At 45.8% G+C, this 22356-nt stretch overlaps 1 protein-coding gene across 1 annotated transcript in view; it reads right to left on the bottom strand.

Annotated features, from left to right (window-relative positions):
* Positions 1-1052: 1052 nt before the first annotated feature.
* The window catches only part of LOC144259713 (olfactory receptor 2AT4-like), a 113848-nt gene continuing 92544 nt past the window's right edge, over positions 1053-22356 (bottom strand). Inside the window, 1 exon segment of the mRNA XM_077808012.1 lies at positions 1053-1182. Coding sequence (XP_077664138.1) covers positions 1053-1182 — 130 coding nt within the window.

The raw sequence follows: 22356 nt of genomic DNA on the forward strand, positions 1-22356 counted from the left end.
TATTGTAGCTGGGATTCTACACAGGGGGAGTGAGGGGGTGTCTACCCACCAGAGAAAGTCTATGTAAACCCTGGGGAGACCCCTCCATTTTGTCTTCAGCTTGCTCAAGAGATAGCCTCTCCACCCCCAAGGATACCTGAAAGAAACTGGAACAAAGGACAGTAACTACAGGGGGTGTGAGTGATTGTTGGACCCACAATAGAAGGAGACTAGTCTGTAAAAGGAAGCTTACTGGGTGAGGTTTTTATCTGTATTCAGTTTTCTTAGACATACATTTGCATGTTCTATTTTATTTTGCTTGGTAATTCGCTTTGTTCTGTCTGTTACTACTTGGAACCACTTAAATCCTGCTTTCTGTATCTAATAAAATCACTTTTTACTTATTAATTAACCCAGAGTATGTATTAATACCTGGTGGGGAGGGGGGGAACAGCGGTGCATATCTCTCTATCAGTGTTATAGAGGGTGAACAATTTATGAGTTTACCCGGTATAAGCGTTATAGATGGTAAAATGGATTTCTTTGGGGTTTGGACCCCTTTGGGAGTTGGGCATCTGAGTGTTAAAGATAGGAACATTTTTTAAGCTGCTTTCAGTTAAGTCTGCAGATTTGGGGCACGTGGTTCAGACTCTGGGTCTGTGTTGGAGCAGACTGGCATGTCTGGCTCAACAAAACAGGGCTCTGGAGTCCCAAGCTGGCAGGGAAAGCAGGGGCAGAAGTAGCCGTGGCACATCAGTTGGCAGCCCCAAGGGGGTTTCTGTGATCCAACCCATCACAGGACGGTCCAGGACTGGACTCAGTGGAACTTGCCTATGAGGTGGAGTTCATGGTGCCGCCCTCAGAGTGGGGGGCAGAAGACTTGCCAGACTCAGGTCATACTCCATGGCACTCTACGTGCTTGGATTTCTCCAGAGTCTGAGAATGTCCCTTCTCTGCCAGCTGCTTCTTACGTTTTTTCTTTGGTACCAGCAAAGAACAGTGCAGAGATTCTCTCATGTCAGAAGGAGCACTCCGCACCGATGCTGAGATACTGGGTGCCAAGTCAGACTGGCTCAGCTCTGATAGGGATGGAGTGCCGCCTCCATCAGGGGGAACTTCAACCTGGCCTCCATGTCCTTCTTCATACAGAGCTTGAAGTCCTGACAGATCTGGTAGCGGTCCCTGATATGAGTCTCCCAGGCACTTCAGACAAATGGAGTGTGGGTCACTCACAAGCATGGGCTTGCTATAGGAGGCACAGAGCTTGACACCCGGGGACCGAGGCATGCCCCAGTACTGGGAGCAGACAAAAATCTGCTAACAGGGCAAGAAGTGTTCACTAACTATATATAAAATTAATCTACAACAGTCCAGACTGAGAAAATAAAGAACCGGGATAGCGAAACCAGTAAGCAAGAGGAGCTGTTCCAGCAACCGTCATAGGAGGTAAGAAGGAACTGAGAGGATGCAGAACCAACTGGGTCCCTATCGGCACATGAGTGCTCAGTGCCAAAGGGCATTAGAGCCAGCCCGATGGATACCACTGAGGAAAAAATCTCCAGTGATTGTGCAGATGGCACGCATACACCTAACGTGGAGGAATGAGTATGAGCAAGCATTTAAAGAACAAGTTTTATGACACAGGCTTAAGGAGCTCAATTTATTCATCTTATTAAAGAGCTGGTTGAGAGGCAACTTGATTGCTGTGTATAGCTTTTTACACATGGACCAGATATCTGATAAAGAGGGGGGAGTTTCAGTCTTGCTGACAAAGCAATAACAAGATCCAATGGCTGGAAGTTAAATTTAGACAAATTGAACCTTGAAATAAGATGCAAATTCATAGCCATTAGGTATCTTTCTAAAAGATATGCTTTAATCAAGATTCTGGGAGAAATTCTATGGCCTTTGTGTGTGGGTGGTTGGCTGGACAGTCATAGTGGTCCCTCCTGAGTGACTTCTGGGAATCTATGAATCCCCTGTTCATTACCTTTCTTCATGAGCCATGGAGAACAGAAAGCTTTGCATTGCCCTCAACATGCTCATAATACTTGCAGCTCTGCATTAGTACAAGGAATATAATCAAATTGAATGCTTCAGGATTTCAGGTGTTTGCAGGGGTCAGGAAGGATTTCCCCTGCCCCCAAAATGCACAATTTATCAAATGTACCCTGGGTTTTTTTCCCCACCTTCCTCTGACTCATCAGAGTGTATTCAATTACCCACAGCTGGAGATGAGACAGTGGATGGGTGGACTAGGACTTTGAGGAGGTGCAGGGAGTCCTCCTTCTTAGATGACTGGCTGGTATGCCTTGTTCATATCCTCAGGGCTCAACTGATCACCAGATTTTAAAGAAGGGATTTCCCCCAGATCTGTTTGGCTGGGACGTTGGGGTTTTTCCTCCTTCTTCTGCAGTATGGGACATGGATCACATGCTGGAATCATCTAGGCATAACTCACCTAGTCAATTCCCTGCCATTGCAGGAGCCCTGGTGGCACCTTGGTCTCTTCTGTTCTCTGCTGTGGCACACAACAGTTTAGTCATCTAAGGACTGAAAGGCTTTGGTCTGACTAAAGTCATTGGGCTTTATCTAGGGATAACTGGGCGAAATTTAATACCCTGTGATATACAGGATGTCAGTCTAGATGATCTAATAGTTCTAGACTTAAATGCTATGAAACAATCAATAATTAGGGTAATGTTACTGGAGAAAATATTTATATTAATTAAAATATCAATTTTTGAAGTGTACATACTGTAGACTATATTTCACATACTTTGACAGTAGCTACTGAGGGAGTACTAGTGCACAGATAGTCTCCATATGAATATCCATCAATCCCTGGATATTTTCCACCCCTAAAATACAAAATAAAGTAAATGTAAATACAGTAAATACAGAATTGCATTTGATATTAAACTGTTCTTTATAGCTGTAAATAAATTCAGTATAAATAAAAGAGTGAAATATAAGATCCGTATTTAGATCTATAAGAAAACATTATGCTCTTACTTGTAAATATGTCTTCTCATAACATGAATGTCCACCTATCCAGAATTACTTACAAGCTAAAGTCTGCCCCATCAGAACCAACTGGAAACATCTTTGCTGAAGTGTCTTCTGCTGAGACCAGTGACTGTATTAAAAGATAAGTCACTTCTTCTTCTTCCTCCATATGGCTTGGTAGCAACAATTACAAATCTATATCTATGTTTGATAGCCAGCACGATGTTGCATACCGGTGTTTGCCTCATTTTACATTTAGAAGGTTTGTCCACATCTCCCATGAGATGTCCTGATGTGATTCAATCTGCACCAGTTTTTCCAACATTAGTCAAAACCCAGTGGTTCCTTGGCGGGGTCGATGATGAGCTGTTTGTTTTGAGCCATCGAAACACTCCACGTGGCTCTCCATTGAGCCTCAGTGTTGAAGTTAAGTGTAAGAGACTGTCAAGGTTCCTCCCCCACTCTGAACTCTAGGGTACAGATGTGGGGACCTGCATGAAAAACCTCCTAAACTTATCTTTACCAGCTTAGGTCAAAATTTCCCCAAGGTGCAAAATATTCCACCCTTTGTCCTTGGATTGGCCTCTACCACCACCAAACAGATACTGGTTACTGGGGAAGAGCTGTTTGGAAACGTCTTTCCCCCCAAAATACTTCCCAAAACCTTGCACCCCACTTTCTGGACAAGGTTTGGTAAAAAGCCTCACCAATTTGCCTAGGTGACTACAGACCCAGACCCTTGGATCTTAAGAACAATGAACAATCCTCCCAACACTTGCACCCCCCTTTCCTGGGAAATGTTGGATAAAAAGCCTCACCAATTTGCATAGGTGACCACAGACCCAAACCCTTGGATCTGAGAACAATGAAAAAGCATTCAGTTTTCTTACAAGAAGACTTTTAATAGAAATAGAAGTAAACAGAAATAAAGAAATTCCCCTTGTAAAATCAGGATGGTAGATACCTTACAGGGTAATTAGATTTAAAACATAGAGAACCCCTCTAGGCAAAACCTTAAGTTACAAAAAAGATACACAGACAGAAATAGTTATTCTATTCAGCACAGTTCTTTTCTCAGCCATTTAAAGAAATCATAATCTAACACATACCTAGCTAGATTACTTACTAAAAGTTCTAAGACTCCATTTCTGGTCTATCCCCGGCAGAAACAACATATAGACAGACACACAGACCCTTTGTTTCTCTCCCTCCTCCCAGCTTTTGAAAGTATCTTGTCTCCTCATTGGTCATTTTGGTCAGGTGCCAGTGAGGTTACCTTTAGCTTCCTAACCCTTTACAGGTGAGAGGAGCATTTCCCTGGCCAGGAGGGATTTTAAAGGGGTTTACCCTTCCCTTTGTATTTATGACAGGGACTTGAAGCAGTTCCATAGAGGGTTGAGAGATTTTAATCTTGTCTTTGGCGGGTTGTGCAGATCATCGTGCAAAGGGATCCTGTTTGCATTGACATGGTTGAGAAAGCGAGATGTCTGGGCAGCTCTTCTAATCTGTGGAGGCTGGATATGTGATATGAACGGGAGCCAATCAACTGGAGTTGATTTGAGCATCCCTAACACTATGCACATGGCATTACTGAATTGGGTATTAAGGAGTTTAGTGTGAATGCTGTGAGACCATACTGGTGCACACTATTCAGCAGCAGAATATACAAAGGCAATTGTTGCAGTTCACAGGATCTATAGATTGGAGCCCCAGGATGTTCTGGCCATTTTCCTGATAAGGGTGACATGAGACCTGACCTTAACGTGGGTGTTCTCAAAATCTTGTTGGAAGGTCAAACTCTGGTCCAGTGTAATGCTGAGATACTTTGGGTTAGCCTCATGGCCGACAATCTCACCTCAGAACTGCACATCAAGTTTGGTATTAGCCATTTTATTGTTCAGATGGAAAGTAATCATCATGTTTTTTTTCGGGTTAGGCCTAAGTTTCCAGCGTTGGAAATAATTAGCCATTGTGCTAAGATCTTGGATTAGGGTGCAGCTGATGGCATGGAGGCTTGTGTGCTAAGCAGGTAGGACAATGTCATCCACATGTACACATTTCCTCAACTCTCTGGTTGGTATATGCATGGCACATAGATTAAAAAGTATTAGGGCCATGATGGAGCCCTGAAGGATGCCTGAGTTAAGAGCTCTTCGTCTGCTGATGTGGCCGTTAAGGTGTACCTCAGTCCCTAGTTATTGCCACCAAGAGATGGATTGTTTGCTAGCAGTGAATTACATGGGGGATCTTGAGGAGGAGGCCCTGTCTCAAGATGGTGTCGTATACCAAGTACAAATCAACAAGGGCAATCCCCATCTTCAATTTATGTTGGAATCCTGTCAATGTGGCTGGTAAGTGATGCCACTTGGTCACAGCAGTTCCTCTTCAGGCAAAATCCTGCCTGCTCCACTGGGAGGATGTCTTCGAGAATGTCAGACTGATGGCGGAGCAGCACCCATTCCATGAGCTTGCTGATGGTTGAAAGGAGAGAGATGAGGTGGTAGCTGGCTGCATCCTCTGGGAGTTTCCCAGGCTTCAGTAGGCAAACACTGTTGCCTGTTGCCAGCTTGTTGGCACTTCTCTGGTTCTATGCACAGCAATAAAAAGCGCTGCCAGCCATTCCCATCAATGTCTCCCCATGTTCTTGAAAAACTCTGGAGGAATGCCATCAATCTCATTAGCTTTCCAGCTTTTGGTTTCTGATAGCACAACGTTGATCTCTGCAACAGAGTATGCAGAGGAGAGTGGAGATTCCTCCGGGCATTGGTGAACGTTTCTGTGGAATTGCCGCTGGACCTCCTGGTGTGTAATCTAGCCCCAGCACTGTTGGCATCTTGCTGTTAGAAAGAAGATGAGAGGTGACAGCATTTTCAGTTACCTTTGCCAGGTGTAGCATTACTGGATGGGATCCTCCAAGTTGCCACAAAAGAGCCCATGCCTTGTAGCTCAAATGGGTGAAATCAAGATTCAACAATCTCTTCCCACATTTCCAGGAGCACCGAATTCAAGGACTGAAGCAGTGCAGTGGCTTTATCTGGGTTGCTGCTGTAATAGGTTATGCTCACCACCCTGGCACCTCCTGCTGGCTGCTCTGGGAATTAGCTCTGTCCATCAGCAGAGTGCCCTCCTCTTGTGCTGTCTCACTCTCTGTCACTGCTTCTCCACTGTCTCCACTGTCTGTGGGGACCCACGTCACTCCCTGACCATGTGCTCCAACTCTGTTGTCTCCCCGCTTAGTGGGAACCAGCAGTCCTTCGCCTGGCCTCTCGCTGCAGTGGTGAACTGCAGACCCTAGTCCAGCCCCTTGCTCAGGGGCAAACTGGAGTCCTTTGGCTGGCCACTTCGCTCGGCGGCCAGTGGGGCAAAGTCAGGGGGACAGGCCTGCCCAGTACTCTGGGCCCCAATCTGGTAGCCACTCACTGCCTCTCCTTCACCTCTGCCGCTACCTGCTTTCCCTGGGCCACTTCCTTGTAGCCCCAGCACTTACTCGGTCTCTGTATCAAGGCCACAGTCTGCGAGTCAGCCAGGCCGGAGCTCCACTTGCTCTCCTGACCCTGCCCAGCACTGCTCTGCCCCAAGTACTTCTCTCTACATGTAGCCAGTCAGAGCTCCTCTCTGCCCTGCAGCCCTTGTTATAGGGCCCAGCCTAGCTCTGATTGGCTGCTTCTAAGCCTTCCTCTGATTGGCTGGGTTCTGCGCAGATGCTCCAAGGGCTGCTATTAACCCTTTGCCAGCCAGTGAGGGGCAGCTTCCGTCACATGCTCCTTTCCTGTTTCCTCAGTAGAGACTCAGATTTTGTCCAGCAGGGGGTGAAAGCCTTGTGGTGACCACATGGGATGTACTTCTTTGTGGTCAATTTTAGGATGTTTGTAAAATGGCCATAGTTTTTAGGTATCAGTTCTAGCCGTGGGATCCAATGTTCTGTTTCTGAAGTGTAGGTGGGCCAGTCAGCCTTATGGAAATTCCAACACAGCTTTGGCACCGACTGCAGAAGAGGCACTTTCAGGCTTAACTGGAGGATAACTGGGTGATGTTGGCTATGCAGGAAGTGACTCAAGATGGTTCTTGTGGCCAGTGGGATGCCTGTGCTATTATGGGTCACAAAACACAGTTCAGGGTTGTGATCCATTATCTAACTTGCAGACAGAAAAGATATGGATTGCTTCGGATCATAGAGTAGGTGGAGGTCTTTGAGGGAGGCCCATTCTGTGCTCCGTTCTCTGGCTATGTTATTTGAACAGTATCCTCAGTCTTTGTGATGGCTGTTAAAATTGCCTATGTAGATGGCCGGATGAGGAAGGGAAGAGAAGATGAGATCAGGCCACATTATGTTACGTGGCTTGTATATGTTTACTATAATGATGTCCCTGATTCTAACCATGCTGATCTCTCTTCTGCTAGTCGATGATTCTTCCAAAACTTCTACATCCTCTAATCCATTCCATGTGTACACTCCTAGCCCATATTTTGGATGGTTGACAGCAGTGATTTTGGTATAGCCATAGATTTTTATGTCTGGCAGCTTTGTCGTCTTCTTTCATATGTGTTTCTTGAAGGGCCACAATGTCAATATGATGGTCTTTGAGAGTCCTCGAGAGGTAATCCACTTTTTTCTTGGAAATCCCTTCTACATTAAGTTGGTATATTTGGAGGACTGGTCCAATTGTTCTTTTTTAGTTCTGAAAAGTGCAGGTTAAGGAAATCTAATCATTGCTACTTTCAGTAGGAGGTTGGTAATGCGAACTCCAGTGGATTTGTATGATAGTGAATTTGCACAAAACACAAAAAAACCCCAACACTTAACAGAAGCACCACGTGAAGGTTGTCTTCTTGCTCTCAGTAAGTCACTTATGTTATGTGAGGACAAATATACATGTAAGAATGCAGTTGTCTCATTCTCACATACATAGGGCCAGATCCTCACCTGGTGTAAATTGGCTTTAATGGAGCTATACCAATCTATATCATCTGATGCTTTGGCCCAAATTATCTTCACTACTGGTTAACTGGTTTATGGTAGTACAGAAAAAGTTGCAATGAAAGTATTTATACAAACATGGCAGCTTAGAAAGGCCCATCATCACGCAATGAGTTGAAGTTTATTTTACAGTATTTGGTAAAAGTATATAGATACACCCAGGTTGTGAACTTTTATATGACGTTATAAAGTATCTATTTGTTTCCAGCTGCTGATTTCACTTTGCTGCAGGATATCTGACAAGTGATTTAATTCTAGAAATTGCCTTCAAGAATTCTGGTACCTGATCTTGAGATGATAGGGCTGTTGGTGGGCTCTGAATATTCCTACTATTGCTGTCTGCACTTTCAGGTTCCAATTTAGCAAAGTCCCAATGATTTCAATGGGATTTAACCACATGCTAAAAGGTTAGTTGAATATGGGCCTCAGAGAGCTGGAATGAAGGGCGTTAAGAAAGAGCAAGTAAAAACAATCGAGGAAATTAAATCCAAAATTTCATCAGCTTAATTTATTTTCTCTGTCTTCAAACACAGACTCCTAACTTCTGGATCATGATGCCCAAGCATCCTTGTTAATAAACAACAACTTGTCTAATCAGAAATATGAAAACTTTTGGATCTTCTCCTAGTTTCTCACCCATGCAGCAACTCCAATTCTGAATCTATAACTTACAGCACTTACAAAATTCCTTTCAGGTGGTTGGTTATAACTAGACAACAAAACTAACTAGAAAATTTTTAAAAAATAAATAATCTCAATTTTCTTACTTGTAAACTGGAAGTTCTTCAAGATGTGTGGTCTTTATCAGTAAGCCACACACAGAGTATTGCATGCACACCATGCGCCCGAGTCTGGAAATTCTAACAAGCAGTGTCTGTTGGCCTACACATGCATAGAAGACCACCTAGTGCTCCCAACCAAGGGCATAAGAAGCAGCACAGGCTGATGCCTCTCCAGTTCCTCTTCTTACTGCGAACCCAACAGAATCCAAAACAGAGGGCACGGAGGGCAGGTAATAGAATTCATATAGGGACCACACATCTTGAAGAACCTCCAGTTACAGATGAGTAACATTACTTTCTTCTTCAAGTGCTGGTCCCTAAGTGTATTCCACATGTGGATGATGGACTAGCAATGCTCAAACTGGAGGGGAGTGCAAGGAAGCCAGCAGCCAAGATGCTTGAAGTCCTTCAGTTCCCACTGTCCCACCTGCAGCAGTGGCCTCACCCAGCATTTCATATCTAGCAAACATGTGGATGGAGCTCCAGGTGGCTGCCCTGCTTATGTCTAGTATTGGAACTTCCTGCAGGGATGCTGTAGAGGCAGTTTTGTGCTCTTGTGGAGTATGCCCTGACTCCATACTAACCAAGACACGTCTGACATTGAGAGAAAGAAGTCTTTTCTCTTCGACAGAATCAAGGGGCTTCAGAAAAAAGACAGGTCAAAGGATACTTTGGTTGACATGGAATTCACAAATAATCTTGGGGAGGAACTTAGACTAGAGGTGATGGGAGAGGTTTTCCCTGTGAAAATCCATAAAAGAGGGGTCTGCCATGAGGCCTCCCAACTCACTTACTCTCCTGGCCACAGTGATAACTACTAAAAATGCAACTTTTGTGGACAGGTAGGACATGGAACACGTCACCAGGGCTTCAAATAGTGGTCTGCTGAGTGTTCACAGGACAAGACTGAGGTCCCATTGTGGTGAAGGTTTGACCCCTGGAGGAATGGTACTTGGGTGAGTGAAAACAAAATGTCTGTCTCCTGGAGAGAGAAAGGCACTAATTGCTGTGAGATGGACACATAGCGAGCTAATGGAAAAGCCTAAGCTTTTAGAGACCAGAGATAATCCAAAATGACCAGAATACTTGCAGTGCCTGGAGAAGGATGATTATGCTACACCCACGCAGAGAAACATCTCCATTTAGCTAGGTAGCAGGTCCTACTTGAATCATTCCTATTTTAGGTATGAATAGCCTGAAAAGGTGAAGAAGAGGAGTATTCTATTTCCAATGCCCATCCAAACACCAGGTCATGAGACAGAGCAAATCTGGATTAGGGTGTCTGATTCTTCCCCCCTCCTGAGTTAGGAGGTCTGAAAAGGAGTGGATCCTGATTGGTGACGGGCTTATATTTTGAAGAGCTCTGGGAATCAAAATTGCCTGGACCAACTGGGTGCTAGGAAAATGACTCTAGCCCTGTCATGATGGATCTTTCTCAGGACGTATGGTACCAGGGGAATGGGAGGAAAGGCATATCTCAGATTGTTTTTCCATGATAACAGGAGAGTGTTGCCCTGGCAGCTGTGACCCATAGCTCCTTTGGAGCAAAACAGAGAAGTATTCTGTTCATTTGGGAACAGGTGTACCCTACTGAGTGAATATTTTTCTCAGGGCAGAGTCATGAACCTCTCGCTCGTCGCCCACAGAGAAATGCCTACTCAGGTTATCTGCAGGTAGGTATATAGTTTGGATAGTGATGCGGTTTCTGAAGCAACACTTACAAAGCCTGACTGCTTCCAGGCAAACAGAAAGAAATTTTGCTCTGAACTGTTTGTTCACGTAAAAGACAATGGTAATATTGTCTGACATCACTTAGATATGAATTTAATGTGTAAGTGGGAGAAAGGTTGTGAAGGCCAGATGGACAGCTCTCAGTTCTAGTATATTGATGTGCAGTCTGGTCTTCCATGGGGTTGAGGTATCTTGAGCAGTACGGCTTTTCAGGTGGGTACCCCAGAAGAGAAGTGTCTGCTATGATGGTGACAGGGAGGGAGAGTTGAAAGGAACACCCATTCTCACTCTCTTTTGATTCAGCCACCAGATGAGGGACGTGACAACTCTGGTGAGAACAGTCGCTCTGGAATTGATGTGATCTATCTGGTGAGTAGACCAACCAGAGACAGGCCTGCAGATATTGTGGAGGAAGACTTGCAAAACACCATCACAAAAGTACACAAGGCCATATAGGGCCTTGTCTACACTGCCACTTTACAGCGCTGCAACTGTCTTGCTCAGGGGTGTGAAAAAACACCCCAGAGTTCAGCAAGTTTCAGCGCTGTAAAGCACCAGTGTAGACAGTACACCCCTACACCCCTCACGAATGTGGTTTTTTTAGAGCGCTGGGAGAGCTCTTTCCCAGAACTCTGCCATGACTACACAAGCCACAGCAGCGCTTTAACATTGCCAGTGTAGACTAGTCCATAGTCTAACACCAAGAGGCACATTCTCACCGTAGTTCTTGGTCTGCAAGTATCCTTGTTATCTGGTTGCTCATTAATGGAAATCTTTCTGTGGGAAATCTTTCTGCTGTCACGGAAACAGACCCTGATGTCGTTTATCATCTCTGTGGGTGACAAATAACTTTTCTATGTTTATGCAGATACCCAGGGCTGCTAGAAGATGGAGCAGAAACTCCATCAGTGATCTGACCTCTTGGCAGGAGCAACCTACCAAGAGCCAATCGTCCAGAGATGAGAAAACTGGATGACTCTGACATCTCATTTGGGCTGTCACCACAAAGAAAATCTTGTGTAAGCATTCTGGTTGCTGTTACTAGCCCAAAGGAAAGAACTCTGAAATGCAAATGTTCTCGGCCAACAATAAACCACAGGAATTTTCTCTGGTCGGGATGAATGTCTAAATGAAAGCCTGTGTCCTTCCTGTTGAGAACCACAAACTACATCCTCTTCTGAAGGGAGTGGATTATTGTTGCTAACTTAACCATCCTGAATTTCAACTTTCAGAAAAAAGATGTTGAGTTGCCAAAGGTCCAGAATGGGTCTTCATTCTCTGCGCTTTTGGGAACTAGTAAATACAGTCAACAGAAACATCTACCTTGAGACTCAGATGAGATGCACTGCAGGAGGGAGTCTGCAACCTGATGTGAAAGTGGTCCCTGAAGGGGGACCAGGAAGGGGGTTTGTGAAGGGAGACAGTGATGAACTCGATAGAGTGACCTTGATCGATAATTTCAAAGAGTCAACTGTCTGTCATGATCAATGGATGCTGGTGGTAGAACGCTTGAGGAGGGGGTGGCCTTGGCCAATAGGCTTGTCTCTGGTGTTTTCTCCTTGGGACCAGATTGTAAATCCCCAGGGAGTGAAAAGTCAATCTTGAGCTCTTTCAAAAGTGCAGGAACTCATCCATTTCTCATTGAAGAGATTCCACTTATCACAGGGAAGGTCCTGTATGGTATTCTGGACCTCCCTGGGGAAACACAAAGACTGTAGCTAAGAATTCCTCCTCACGATTATACCAGTGACCAGGTCTCTGGATGCATCCACTGCAGCATGAAGGGATGTTCTAGCCACTAACTTGCCCTCCTCAATGAAGGACCAAAATTGGACTCTGTCCTCAGGGTTGTCCTTAAAGTCCGCTAGCCTGAAACAGCTGTTACAATCAATATTTTGCTAACAAGATCTGATTGTTAGCAATATGGAATTCCAGTCCCATAGAAGAAAAGACATATTTCCCCAAGAAATCCAACCTCTTTTAACCCTTGTTAATCAGGTTGTTCCTTTGCTGTTGTAGTTGGGGACTGGATGTGAGAAAAGAAATTCAGCTCCCGTATGGGAGACAAAAGAGCACCTCTCGACTCTTACATGTGTGGGCACAGAATGCTGAAATGTGTCAGGCCAATCTAATCAGCTCCATAATGGCCTCATTACCTGAAAGCGCCACCTTACTTGGGCCTGCAGGTTACAAAATATCCAGGAGTTGACTGTTGTGGGTCCTGGACCTCCTCCATCAGTATCAGAAAGTCATTGGCAATCCTCTGCAGTAGCTCCTGGTACTGCCTATAATTGTCCAGAAGAGATGGAGAGGAAGGAGGGACTGCTTCATCTGGAGACAAGGATGAGAGTCCCGTTGTTACTATCAGTACCTGTAGATATGGGTCAATATGCTCCTCTTCATACTCTAATGGATCCAGTGGGAGCTGAGAAGAAAAATATAGTAGGATTCCTACTTGGGTCCTGGGCTATGTCATAGAGATCCCTTGGGCCTCAATAAGGCCAGAAAAAGGGTTCTGCTGATTGTGGATGACCTGTTTGCATTGGGTACTGGCGGTCCCTGGGGAAGTCATATCTGGAGGGGTAGCACCTTGATCTCAACTGACCATCAGAACTTGTCTCTCTCCAAGGAGGTGGATAAGTGGCCAAAAGGTCGGACAAGTCTGAGTCCAAAAACTGCTCTCCTTCCAATGGTGGAGAAATCAGTACTGGGGCACTCATGCCTGATGGCTGGAGTGGAGACGGCTTCTGAGAAACTGAAGTGGTATCCTCCTCCGGTGTAGCAATGTCCCTGAGGAGGCCTGGGCCAGAGAGGATGGGAGACTGTGGATAAGGGAGGAAGGTATCCTCCAGTGTCATATATGTCTCTGTATATCCCGGTGTCCAGGGGGTTCTGACTGTCAGGACCGATTGTTCTGGTACCCCTTGGGAGGTAGTGCAGTCCTTGGGTGAGCAAGCTGATATGAATGACTGGTCCAGACCTGCATTCCTGCACTGCAGATGACTGTCTTTGTGTTTCACAGAGAGAATCACTGATGGAACAAGATCTTTCTTTCATGCTTGCTCTGGGGGCTTCCAGATGGTCTCTTAGGATCCATGCATGAAGGCTCACCCTACTTTGATGGGCTCGGGGAAGGATCACACCTCATATGGACAGTCCTGGATGGGGATCTGTCCTTGTTCTCAAGAGTTTGCACCCTACTCTCATGGGAAGCCATGGAGAAAGTCCTTGGGCCAGGACCCACAGACTCCGCTCCTAAGCATGTGCTTGGAGGGGCACTGCTTACCTGTTGGGGCTGATATACAGGGGGGTTTCCCTGGCTTGGGTCAGAGTGGGGCCTCATATCTTCTCCATTAGGTGTTTCCTTGATGAAGGTCATGAGCTTTGCCCAAGTCTTGGTGGAAACAAGACACAAATTCTGCACTTTGCAGAGATATGCATCTCATCCAAGCAGTAGAGTCACAGAATGTGATTGTCACTGACAGTGAAGGAGCAAGGACAGGAAACACAATTATTGAGCCCTTGGACTCTTAAGTATAATCTCAGACTATGAGGAGGGAGTCTCCAATAAGGTATAAAACCCAAGCTATACTAAAAAACAATGAGGAGTCCTTGTGGCACCTTAGAGACTAACAAATCTATTTGTGCATAAGCTTTTGTGGGTTAAAACCCACTTCATCAGATGCATGGAATGAAAAATGCAGTAGGCAGGATATATATTACAGCACCTGAAAAGATGGGAGTTTCCTTATCAAATGGGGGGGGTGGTCAGTGCTAACAAGGTCAATTCAGACAGGGTGGATGTAGCCTATTCCCAACAGTTGACAAGAAGGGGTGAATATCAACAGAGGGGAAAATTACTTTTTGTAGTGCTAACAAGGGTGGATGTGGCCCATTCCCAGCAGTTGACAAGAAGGTGTGAGTATCAACAGAGGGAAAATTACTTTTTGTAGTGACCCAGCCCCTCCCAGTCTTTATTCAGGCCTAATCTGATGGTGTCAAGTTTGCAAATTAATTCCAGCTCTGCAGTTTCTCGTTGAAGTCTGTTTTTGAAGGGTTTTTTTGTTGAAGAATAGACACTTTAAAGTCTGTTACTGAGTGTCCAGGGAGATTGAAGCACTCTCCTACTGGTGTTTAAATGTTACAATTCTTGATGTCTGATTTGTGTCCATTTATTCTTTTTTTCTTCTTTTTTTTTTCCTCTACACAAAAGAATAAATGGACACCAAGTGCTGACATCAAGTGCTGTAACATATATATATACACCTGCCTACTGCATTTTTTATTCCATGCATCTGATGAAGTGGGTTTTAGCCCACAAAAGCTTATGCACAAATAAATTTGTTAGTCTAAGGTGCCACAAGGACTCCTCGTTGTTTTTGCTGATACAGACTAACACGGCAACCCCTCTGAAGCTATACTAAGAAGAATATAAAACTCTAACTATACTCATATAAAAGCTACAAAGAATAAAAACTTTAGAAATCTATTTACAAGTTCTATCTAAAAAAAATCTCGAGAAATCTGTGAACATAGGAATTCTGACTCAGGCCACAAAGCGATAAGAAGAAACTGGTGAGGCACACTCCCTCTTATGCCCTTGGTCAGGAGCATGAGGAGGTCTACTGGGCATGTGAGGAAAAAGGAAACTGCTTGTTAGAATTTCCAGACTTGGGCACATGGCATGCATGTGTACACCATGTGGTACAACTGGGAATCAGCATGCAAAGAACTAGAACATAAAAGAGAGAAGGCAAAACGCCTTACACTTAGCCATATAGGTGACAGGAATCTACATACAGGAAACTCTCTACTTTCTTTTGTCTACTGAATGGGTGGGGGGCACGTTGTGGGGCACCAGGACGGTGTGATTGGGCTGCATGGTGTGTGTGGGGGGCCCATGGCAGAGTGAAGGGACAGGTGGGGCAGGGGCTGTGGGTGTATCATGGGGTGAAGGGAGCCAGTGGCGTGGGGGCGCGCCTGGGCTGGTGCATCAGGGCGGCTGGCTGGGTGCCTCGCAGGGCAGATGGGATAGGATGCTGAGGGAGGGAGGCTGCACGCACCTGAGTTGCGGGTAGGTAAATGGTGTGAGGCAAGCGTCGGGGAAGGGGACATGGTGTGGTATGCCTGGCTTGCCGCAACCAGGGGGCAGCCAGTCCGATATGGGGTGCATTTTGGTGAAGAGAGGGAAACTGGAATGGGGAGAGTTGTGACCATGGGACCTTCTGGGATATAGACATTGCAGGTGGCAGCTGGGGTTGGCATGGCTCTGATGGAGTTTGGTGGATGAGTTTGGGAGGTGGAGGTGTGCGGCACGGTCACTGGCTAGAAGCTGGTTTTAGGGGTTGGTATGGCAACACCCATTTTTTCATGTTCTCTGTGTATATATATCTTCCTACTGTATTTTCCACTGCATGCATTTAATGAAGTGGGTTTTAGCCAATGAAAGCTTATGCCCAAAAAAATTTGTTAGTCTCTAAGGTGCCACAAGTCCTCCTCGTTTTTTTGTTTTTTTTTTTTTTTGCTGATACAGATTAACACAGCTACCACTCTGAAACCTGTAGGGAGAGGATAACCCTTAGTGGTAGTGTCACACATCTGTTGAGAGAGTGTTTGCTGGGTGCATAGACCATGCTCAACCAGTGCTGCACACAGCACATATGGAGTCTGGCATACTTTACTATGAAAGTCATAGCTGCCATATGTCCCAGAATCTGAAGGCATGCCCTCACTGAAGTTTGTGGGCTGACAGTCACCGTGGAAATAAGATCAGTGGAAATAAGGTCAGTGTAGTGAATCTGTGGTTTTGCAATATTGCCTTGGCTTGTATGGAGTCTAGGTCGGCTCCGATAAACTCCAATTGCTGGGTTAGTTCCAGGGTGGATTTCTTTTCGTGCTGCTACTACCACAAGCATTTTTGAGAATATGCAGGGAGCAGTGAACAGTCAGAAGGGAAGGACCCTGTATTGGTAGTGGTTGGGTCCTACTGTGAACCTCAGGAACCGTATGTGGGCAGGACGTATTGTAATACGGAAGTATGTAGCTTGGAGGTCGAGGGCTGCAAACCAGTCCCCCCCGCCTAGCGCTGGGATTACTGTGGCCAGAGTGACCATTTTGAACCTGTGGTTGCTTACGAACCTGTTGAGTTTTCAGAGATCTAAGATTGGTCTCCATCCCACTCCTTTCTTCTCTGTCAGAAAATATTTTGAATAAAAACTCCTCCCTCAGTATTGATGTGATACTGGTTTTACTGCACCCAGCAGTAGGAGGTGGTCTACTTCCTGTTGCAGAAGGTGCTCATGAGAGGGGTCCTGGAGAGGGATGGGGGAGGGGAGTGGTATAGCTGTGAAAGGAATGGTGTAGCCGGATTATATGATCTCCAAAACCCATTGATCTGTGGTTATCGCAGCCCAGGCATGGTAAAATGGGCGTAGGCAGTGACCAAAATTGTGGGATTGGGTATCTATTGGCAGTAGAGGTGTGGGGACATCATGCATACCTTTGACCAAGACTTCAAAATTGTGCCTTAGATGTAGATGGACGGGTGGACGAGGCCTGGTTCTGTGGAGCTCCTCATCTCTGAGCCCATTGTTTGGGTCTGTTCTGAGTGAAGTATCTTGGTTGTTGATGGTTAAATGAGGTGTCTCGTGACCTCAGGTATGGTGTAAAACGAGGGGTTTTGTCAGGTGGTGGGTGTAAGCCTACTGTACACAGCATTGCTTGGGAGGCCTTCATGGTATGGAGGACATCGTCTGTTTGAGACGAGAATAGTTTATCTCTATCGAAAGGAAGGTCCTCCACTTTTAGCTGTAGTTCTTTTGGAATTCCTGAAGCCTGCAACCATGATGTTCTTCTCATAACCACAGCTGTTGCAACTGTTCGGGCAGCTGTGTCTGCTACATCCATTGAGGCTTGCAGCACTGTGCAGGCTATTAACTGACCCTCATTGATAATGGTGTTGAATTGAGGACGTTTATGCTCGGGGATGTCCTCCACAAGCTCTTGTATTCTGTCTATGTAAAATTCCAGCACCATGCGGACATCTAAGGTATGGAGTGTTGACTCCTGTCTGCTCTCATGGGATTTTGGGTAGAATGTTGCTAGGTGGATGGGTTAGTTGAGGTGTAATGATGAGGAAATCTTAGGTTAAAAACTTAGGATATGGTCAAGTTTTGGGGGTTGGAGATAAAAGTGATAGAGTACCCAGTCTCGATAATTTCCAGTACCCATATGTCTGTTAAAGTGGCAAAGAGTTCTGTGGCACCTTATAAACTAAGAGACATATTGAAGCATAAGCTTTCGTGGGTGAATACCCACTTCGTCGAACGCATGTAGTGGAAATTTCCATCTCTTGTAATAGTTTACCAGATTGGGTAAAAGGGAATGAGGTGATCTCCGAATAGTTAGGAGATGGTTCCAGTGCTGCAAGATGTGGGAATCTCAGGCCCTTGACCAAGGTTTCAAATTTGCTGCATTGATGTCAATGGTTAGAATGTAGTAGTCAGAGGAGTAGGCTGTCATCTCCTTGTGGGTCTCTGTTTCCATCCCAGTTGCTCATATTGTCTGTGCTGTTGTGCATAGGGAGTGGGTCAGAATCTCTCTAGGGCATAATAATTTATCTGTCTTTTCTTGGTCCTAGGTGTATAAATGCCCAGGGACCTCAATGTTGCCCTCGAGTCCTTGAGCATATGGAGGGACTCATGTTTTGGCTGCGAAGAGTTTGGGACCTACAAATGGGAGATCTTTGACCACTGACTGCACCTCTCTGGGGAACCCAGAGAGATCATAGAATCATAGAATATCAGGGCTGGAAGGGACCTCAGGAGGTCATCTAGTCCAACTCCCTGCTCAAAGCAGGACCAATCCACAACTAAATCATCCCAGCCAGGGCTTTGTCAAGCCTGACCTTAAAAACCTGTAAGGAAGGAGATTCCACCATCTCCCTAGGTAACGCATTCCAGTGCTTCACCACCCTCCTAGTGAAAAAGTTTTTCCTAATATCCAACCTAAATCTCCCCCACTGCAACTTGAGACCATAACTCCTCATTCTGTCATTTGCTACCACTGAGAACAGTCTAGATTCATCCTCTTTGGAACCCCCTTTCAGGTAGTTGAAAGCAGCTATCAAGTCCCCCTTCATTCTTCTCTTCTGCAGACTAAACAATCCCAGTTCCCTCAACCTTTCCTCAGAAAACATGCTCCAGCCCCCTAATCATTTTTGTTGCCCTCCACTAGACTCCCCAATTTTTTCACATCCTTCTTGTGGTGTGGGGCCCAAAACTGGACACAGTACTCCAGATGAGGCCTCACCAATGCCGAATAGAGGGGAATGATCACATCCCTCGATCTGCTGGCAATGCTCCTACTTATACAGCCCAAAATGCCATTAGTCTTCTTGGCAACAAGGGCACACTGTTGACTCATATCCAGCTTCTCGTCCACTGTAACCCCTAGATCATTTTCTGCAGAAATACTGCCTAGCCACTCGGTCTGTAGTCTGTAGCGGTGCATGGGATTCTTCCATCCTAAGTACAGGACTTGCACCTGTCCTTGTTGAACCTCAACAGATTTCTTTTGGCCCAATCCTCTAATTTGTCTAGGTCCCTCTGTATCCTATCCCTACCCTCCAGCGTATCTACCACTACTCCCAGTTTAGTGTCATCTGCAAACTTGCTGAGGGTGCAATCCATGCCATCCTCCGGATCATTATGAAGATATTAAACAAAACCGGGCCCAGGACCGACCCTTGGGGCACTCCACTTGATACCGGCTGCAAACTAGACATGGAGTCACTGATCACTACCCGTTGAGCCCGATGATCTAGCCAGTTTTCTATCCACCTTAGAGTCCATTCGTCTAGTCCATACTTCCTTAAGTTGCTGGCAAGAATACTGTGGGAGACCATATCAAAAGCTTTCCTAACTTCAAGGAATAACATGTCCACAGCTTTCCCCTCATCCACAGAGCCAGTTATCTCATCATAGAAGGCAATTTTGTTAGTCAGGCATGACATGCCCTTGGTGAATCCTTGCTGACTGTTTCTGATCACTTTCTTCTCCACTAAGTGCTTCAAAATTGATTCCTTGAGGACCTGCTCCATGACTTTTCCAGGGTCTGAGGTGATGCTGACTGGCCTGTAGTTCCCCATATCCTCCTTCTTCCCTTTTTTAAAGATGGGCACTACATTAGCCTTTTTCCAGTCATCTGGGACCTCCCCTGATCGCCATGAGTTTTCAAAGATAATGGCCAATGGCTCTGCAATCCGCCAAATCCTTTAGCACCCTTGGATGCAGTGCATCCGGCCCCATGGACTTGTGCTTGTCCAGATTTTCTAAATAGTCCTGGACCACTTCTTTCTCCACAGAGGGCTGGTCACGTCCTCCCCATGCTGCGCTGCCCACTGTACTAGTCTGGGAGCTGACCTTGTTTGTGAAGACAGAGGCAAAAAAAGCATTGAGTACATTAGCTTTTTCCACATCCTCTGTCACTAGGTTGCCTCCCCACACTTTCCCTGACCACCTTTTTGTAGCTAACATACCTGTAGAAACCCTTCTTGTTACTTTAACATCCCTTGCTGGCTGCAACTCCAAGTGTGATTTGGCCTTCCTGATTTCACTCCTGCATGCTCAAGCAATATTTTTATACAGCTCCCTGGTCATTTGTCCAAGCTTCCACTTCTTGTAAGCTTCTTTTTTTGTGTTTAAGATCAGCAAGGATTTCACTGTTAAGCCAACCTGGTCATCTGCCATATTTACTATTCTTTCTACACATCGGGATGGTCTGTTCCTGCAACCTCAATACGGATTCTTTAAAATTCAGCCAGATCTCCTGGACTCCTTTCCCCTCATGTTATTCTCCCAGGTGATCCTGCCTATAGAATCATAGAATATCAGGGTTGGAAGGGACCTCAGGAGGTCATCTAGTCCAACCCCCTGCTCAAAGCATGACCAATCCCCAATTAAATCATCCCAGCCAGGGCTTTGTCAAGCCTGACCTTAAAATCGTCTAAGGAAGGAGATTCTACCACCTCCCTAGGTAATGCATTCCAGTGTTTCACCACCCTCCTAGTGAAAAAGTTTTTCCTAATATCCAACCTAAATCTCCCCCACTGCAACTTGAGACCATTATTCCTTGTCCTGTCCTCTTCTACCACTGAGAATAGTCTAGAACCATCCTCTCTGGAACCACCTCTCAGGTAGTTGAAAGCAGCTATCAAATCCCCCCTCATTCTTCTCTTCTGCAGGCTAAACAATCCCAGTTCCCTCAGCCTCTCCTCATAAGTCATGTGTTCCAGACCCCTAATCATTTTTGTTGCCCTTAGCTGCTCTCTCTCCAATTTATCCACATCCTTCTTGTAGTGTGGGGCCCAAAACGACACAGTACTCCAGATGAGGCCTCACCAATGTCAAATAGAGGGAAACGATCACGTCCCTCAATCTGCTCGCTATGCCCCTACTTATACATCCCAAAATGCCATCGGCCTTCTTGGCAACAAGGGCACACTGCTGACTCATATCCAGCTTCTCATCCACTGTCACCCCTAGGTCCTTTTCCGCAGAACTGCTGCCTAGCCATTCGGTCCCTAGTCTGTAGCGGTGCATTGGGTTCTTCCGTCCTAAGTGCAGGACCCTGCACTTATCCTTATTGAACCTCATCAGATTTCTTTTGGCCCAATCCTCCAATTTGTCTAGGTCCCTCTGTATCCTATCCCTGCCCTCCAGTGTATCTACCACTCCTCCTAGTTTAGTATCATCCGCAAATTTGCTGAGAGTGCAATCCACACTATCCTCCAGATCATTTATGAAGATATTGAGGGAGGATGAGGGAGTCAAAGTTTGCTTTTCTGAAGTCCAGGGTCTGTATTCTGCTGCTCTCCTTTCTTCCTTGTGTCAGGATCCTTAACTCAACCAGCTCATGGTCACTGCCTCCCAGGTTCCCATCCACTTTTGCTTCCCCTACTAATTCTTCCCGGTTTGTGAGCAGCAGATCAAGAAGAGCTCTGACCCTACTTGGTTCCTCCAGCACTTGCACCAGGAAATTGTCCCCTACATTTTCCAAAAACTTCCTGGATTGCCTGTGCACCGCTGTATTGCTCTCCCAGCAGATATTGGGGAGATTGAAGTCTCCCATGAGAACCAGGGCCTGCGATCTCGTATCTTCCGTTAGTTGCCAGAAGATATCCTTGTCCACCTCACCCCCTGGTACAGTGGTCTATAGCAGACTCCCACCATGACATCACCCTTGTTGCTCATGCTTCTAAACTTAATCCAGAGACACTCAGGTTTTTCTGCAGTTTCATACCAGAGTTCTGAGCAGGCATACTTCTCTCTTACATACAATGCAACTCCCCCACCTTTTCTGCCCTGCCTGTCCTTCCTGAACAGTTTATATCCATCCATGACAGTACTCCAGTCATGTGAGTTGTGCCATCAAGTCTCTGTTGTTCCAATTACATCATAATTCCTTGACTGTGCCAGGACTTCTAGTTCTCCCTGCTTGTTTCCAAGGCTTCTTGCATTTGTGCACAGGCACTTGAGATAACTTGCTGTTTGTCCTGCTTTCTTAGTATGAGGCAGGAGCCCTCCCCTTTCGCGCTCTCCTGCTCGTGCTTCCTCCCAGTATCCCATGTCCCCACTTACCTTAGGGCTTTGGTCTCCTTTCCCCGGTGAACCTAGTTTAAAGCCCTCCTCACTAGGTTAGCCAGCCTGCTTGCGAAGATGCTCTTCCCTCTCTTTGTTAGGTGGAGCCTGTCTCTGCCTAGCACTCCTCCTTCTTGGAACACCATCCCATGGTCAAAGAATCCAAAGCCTTCTCTCTGACACCACCTGCGTAGCCGTTCATTGACTTCCTTGATTCAACGGTCTCTACCCAGGCCTT

The sequence above is a fragment of the Eretmochelys imbricata genome, chromosome 1 (assembly GCF_965152235.1).
Source record: "Eretmochelys imbricata isolate rEreImb1 chromosome 1, rEreImb1.hap1, whole genome shotgun sequence".
Lineage (NCBI taxonomy): Eukaryota > Metazoa > Chordata > Testudines > Cheloniidae > Eretmochelys > Eretmochelys imbricata.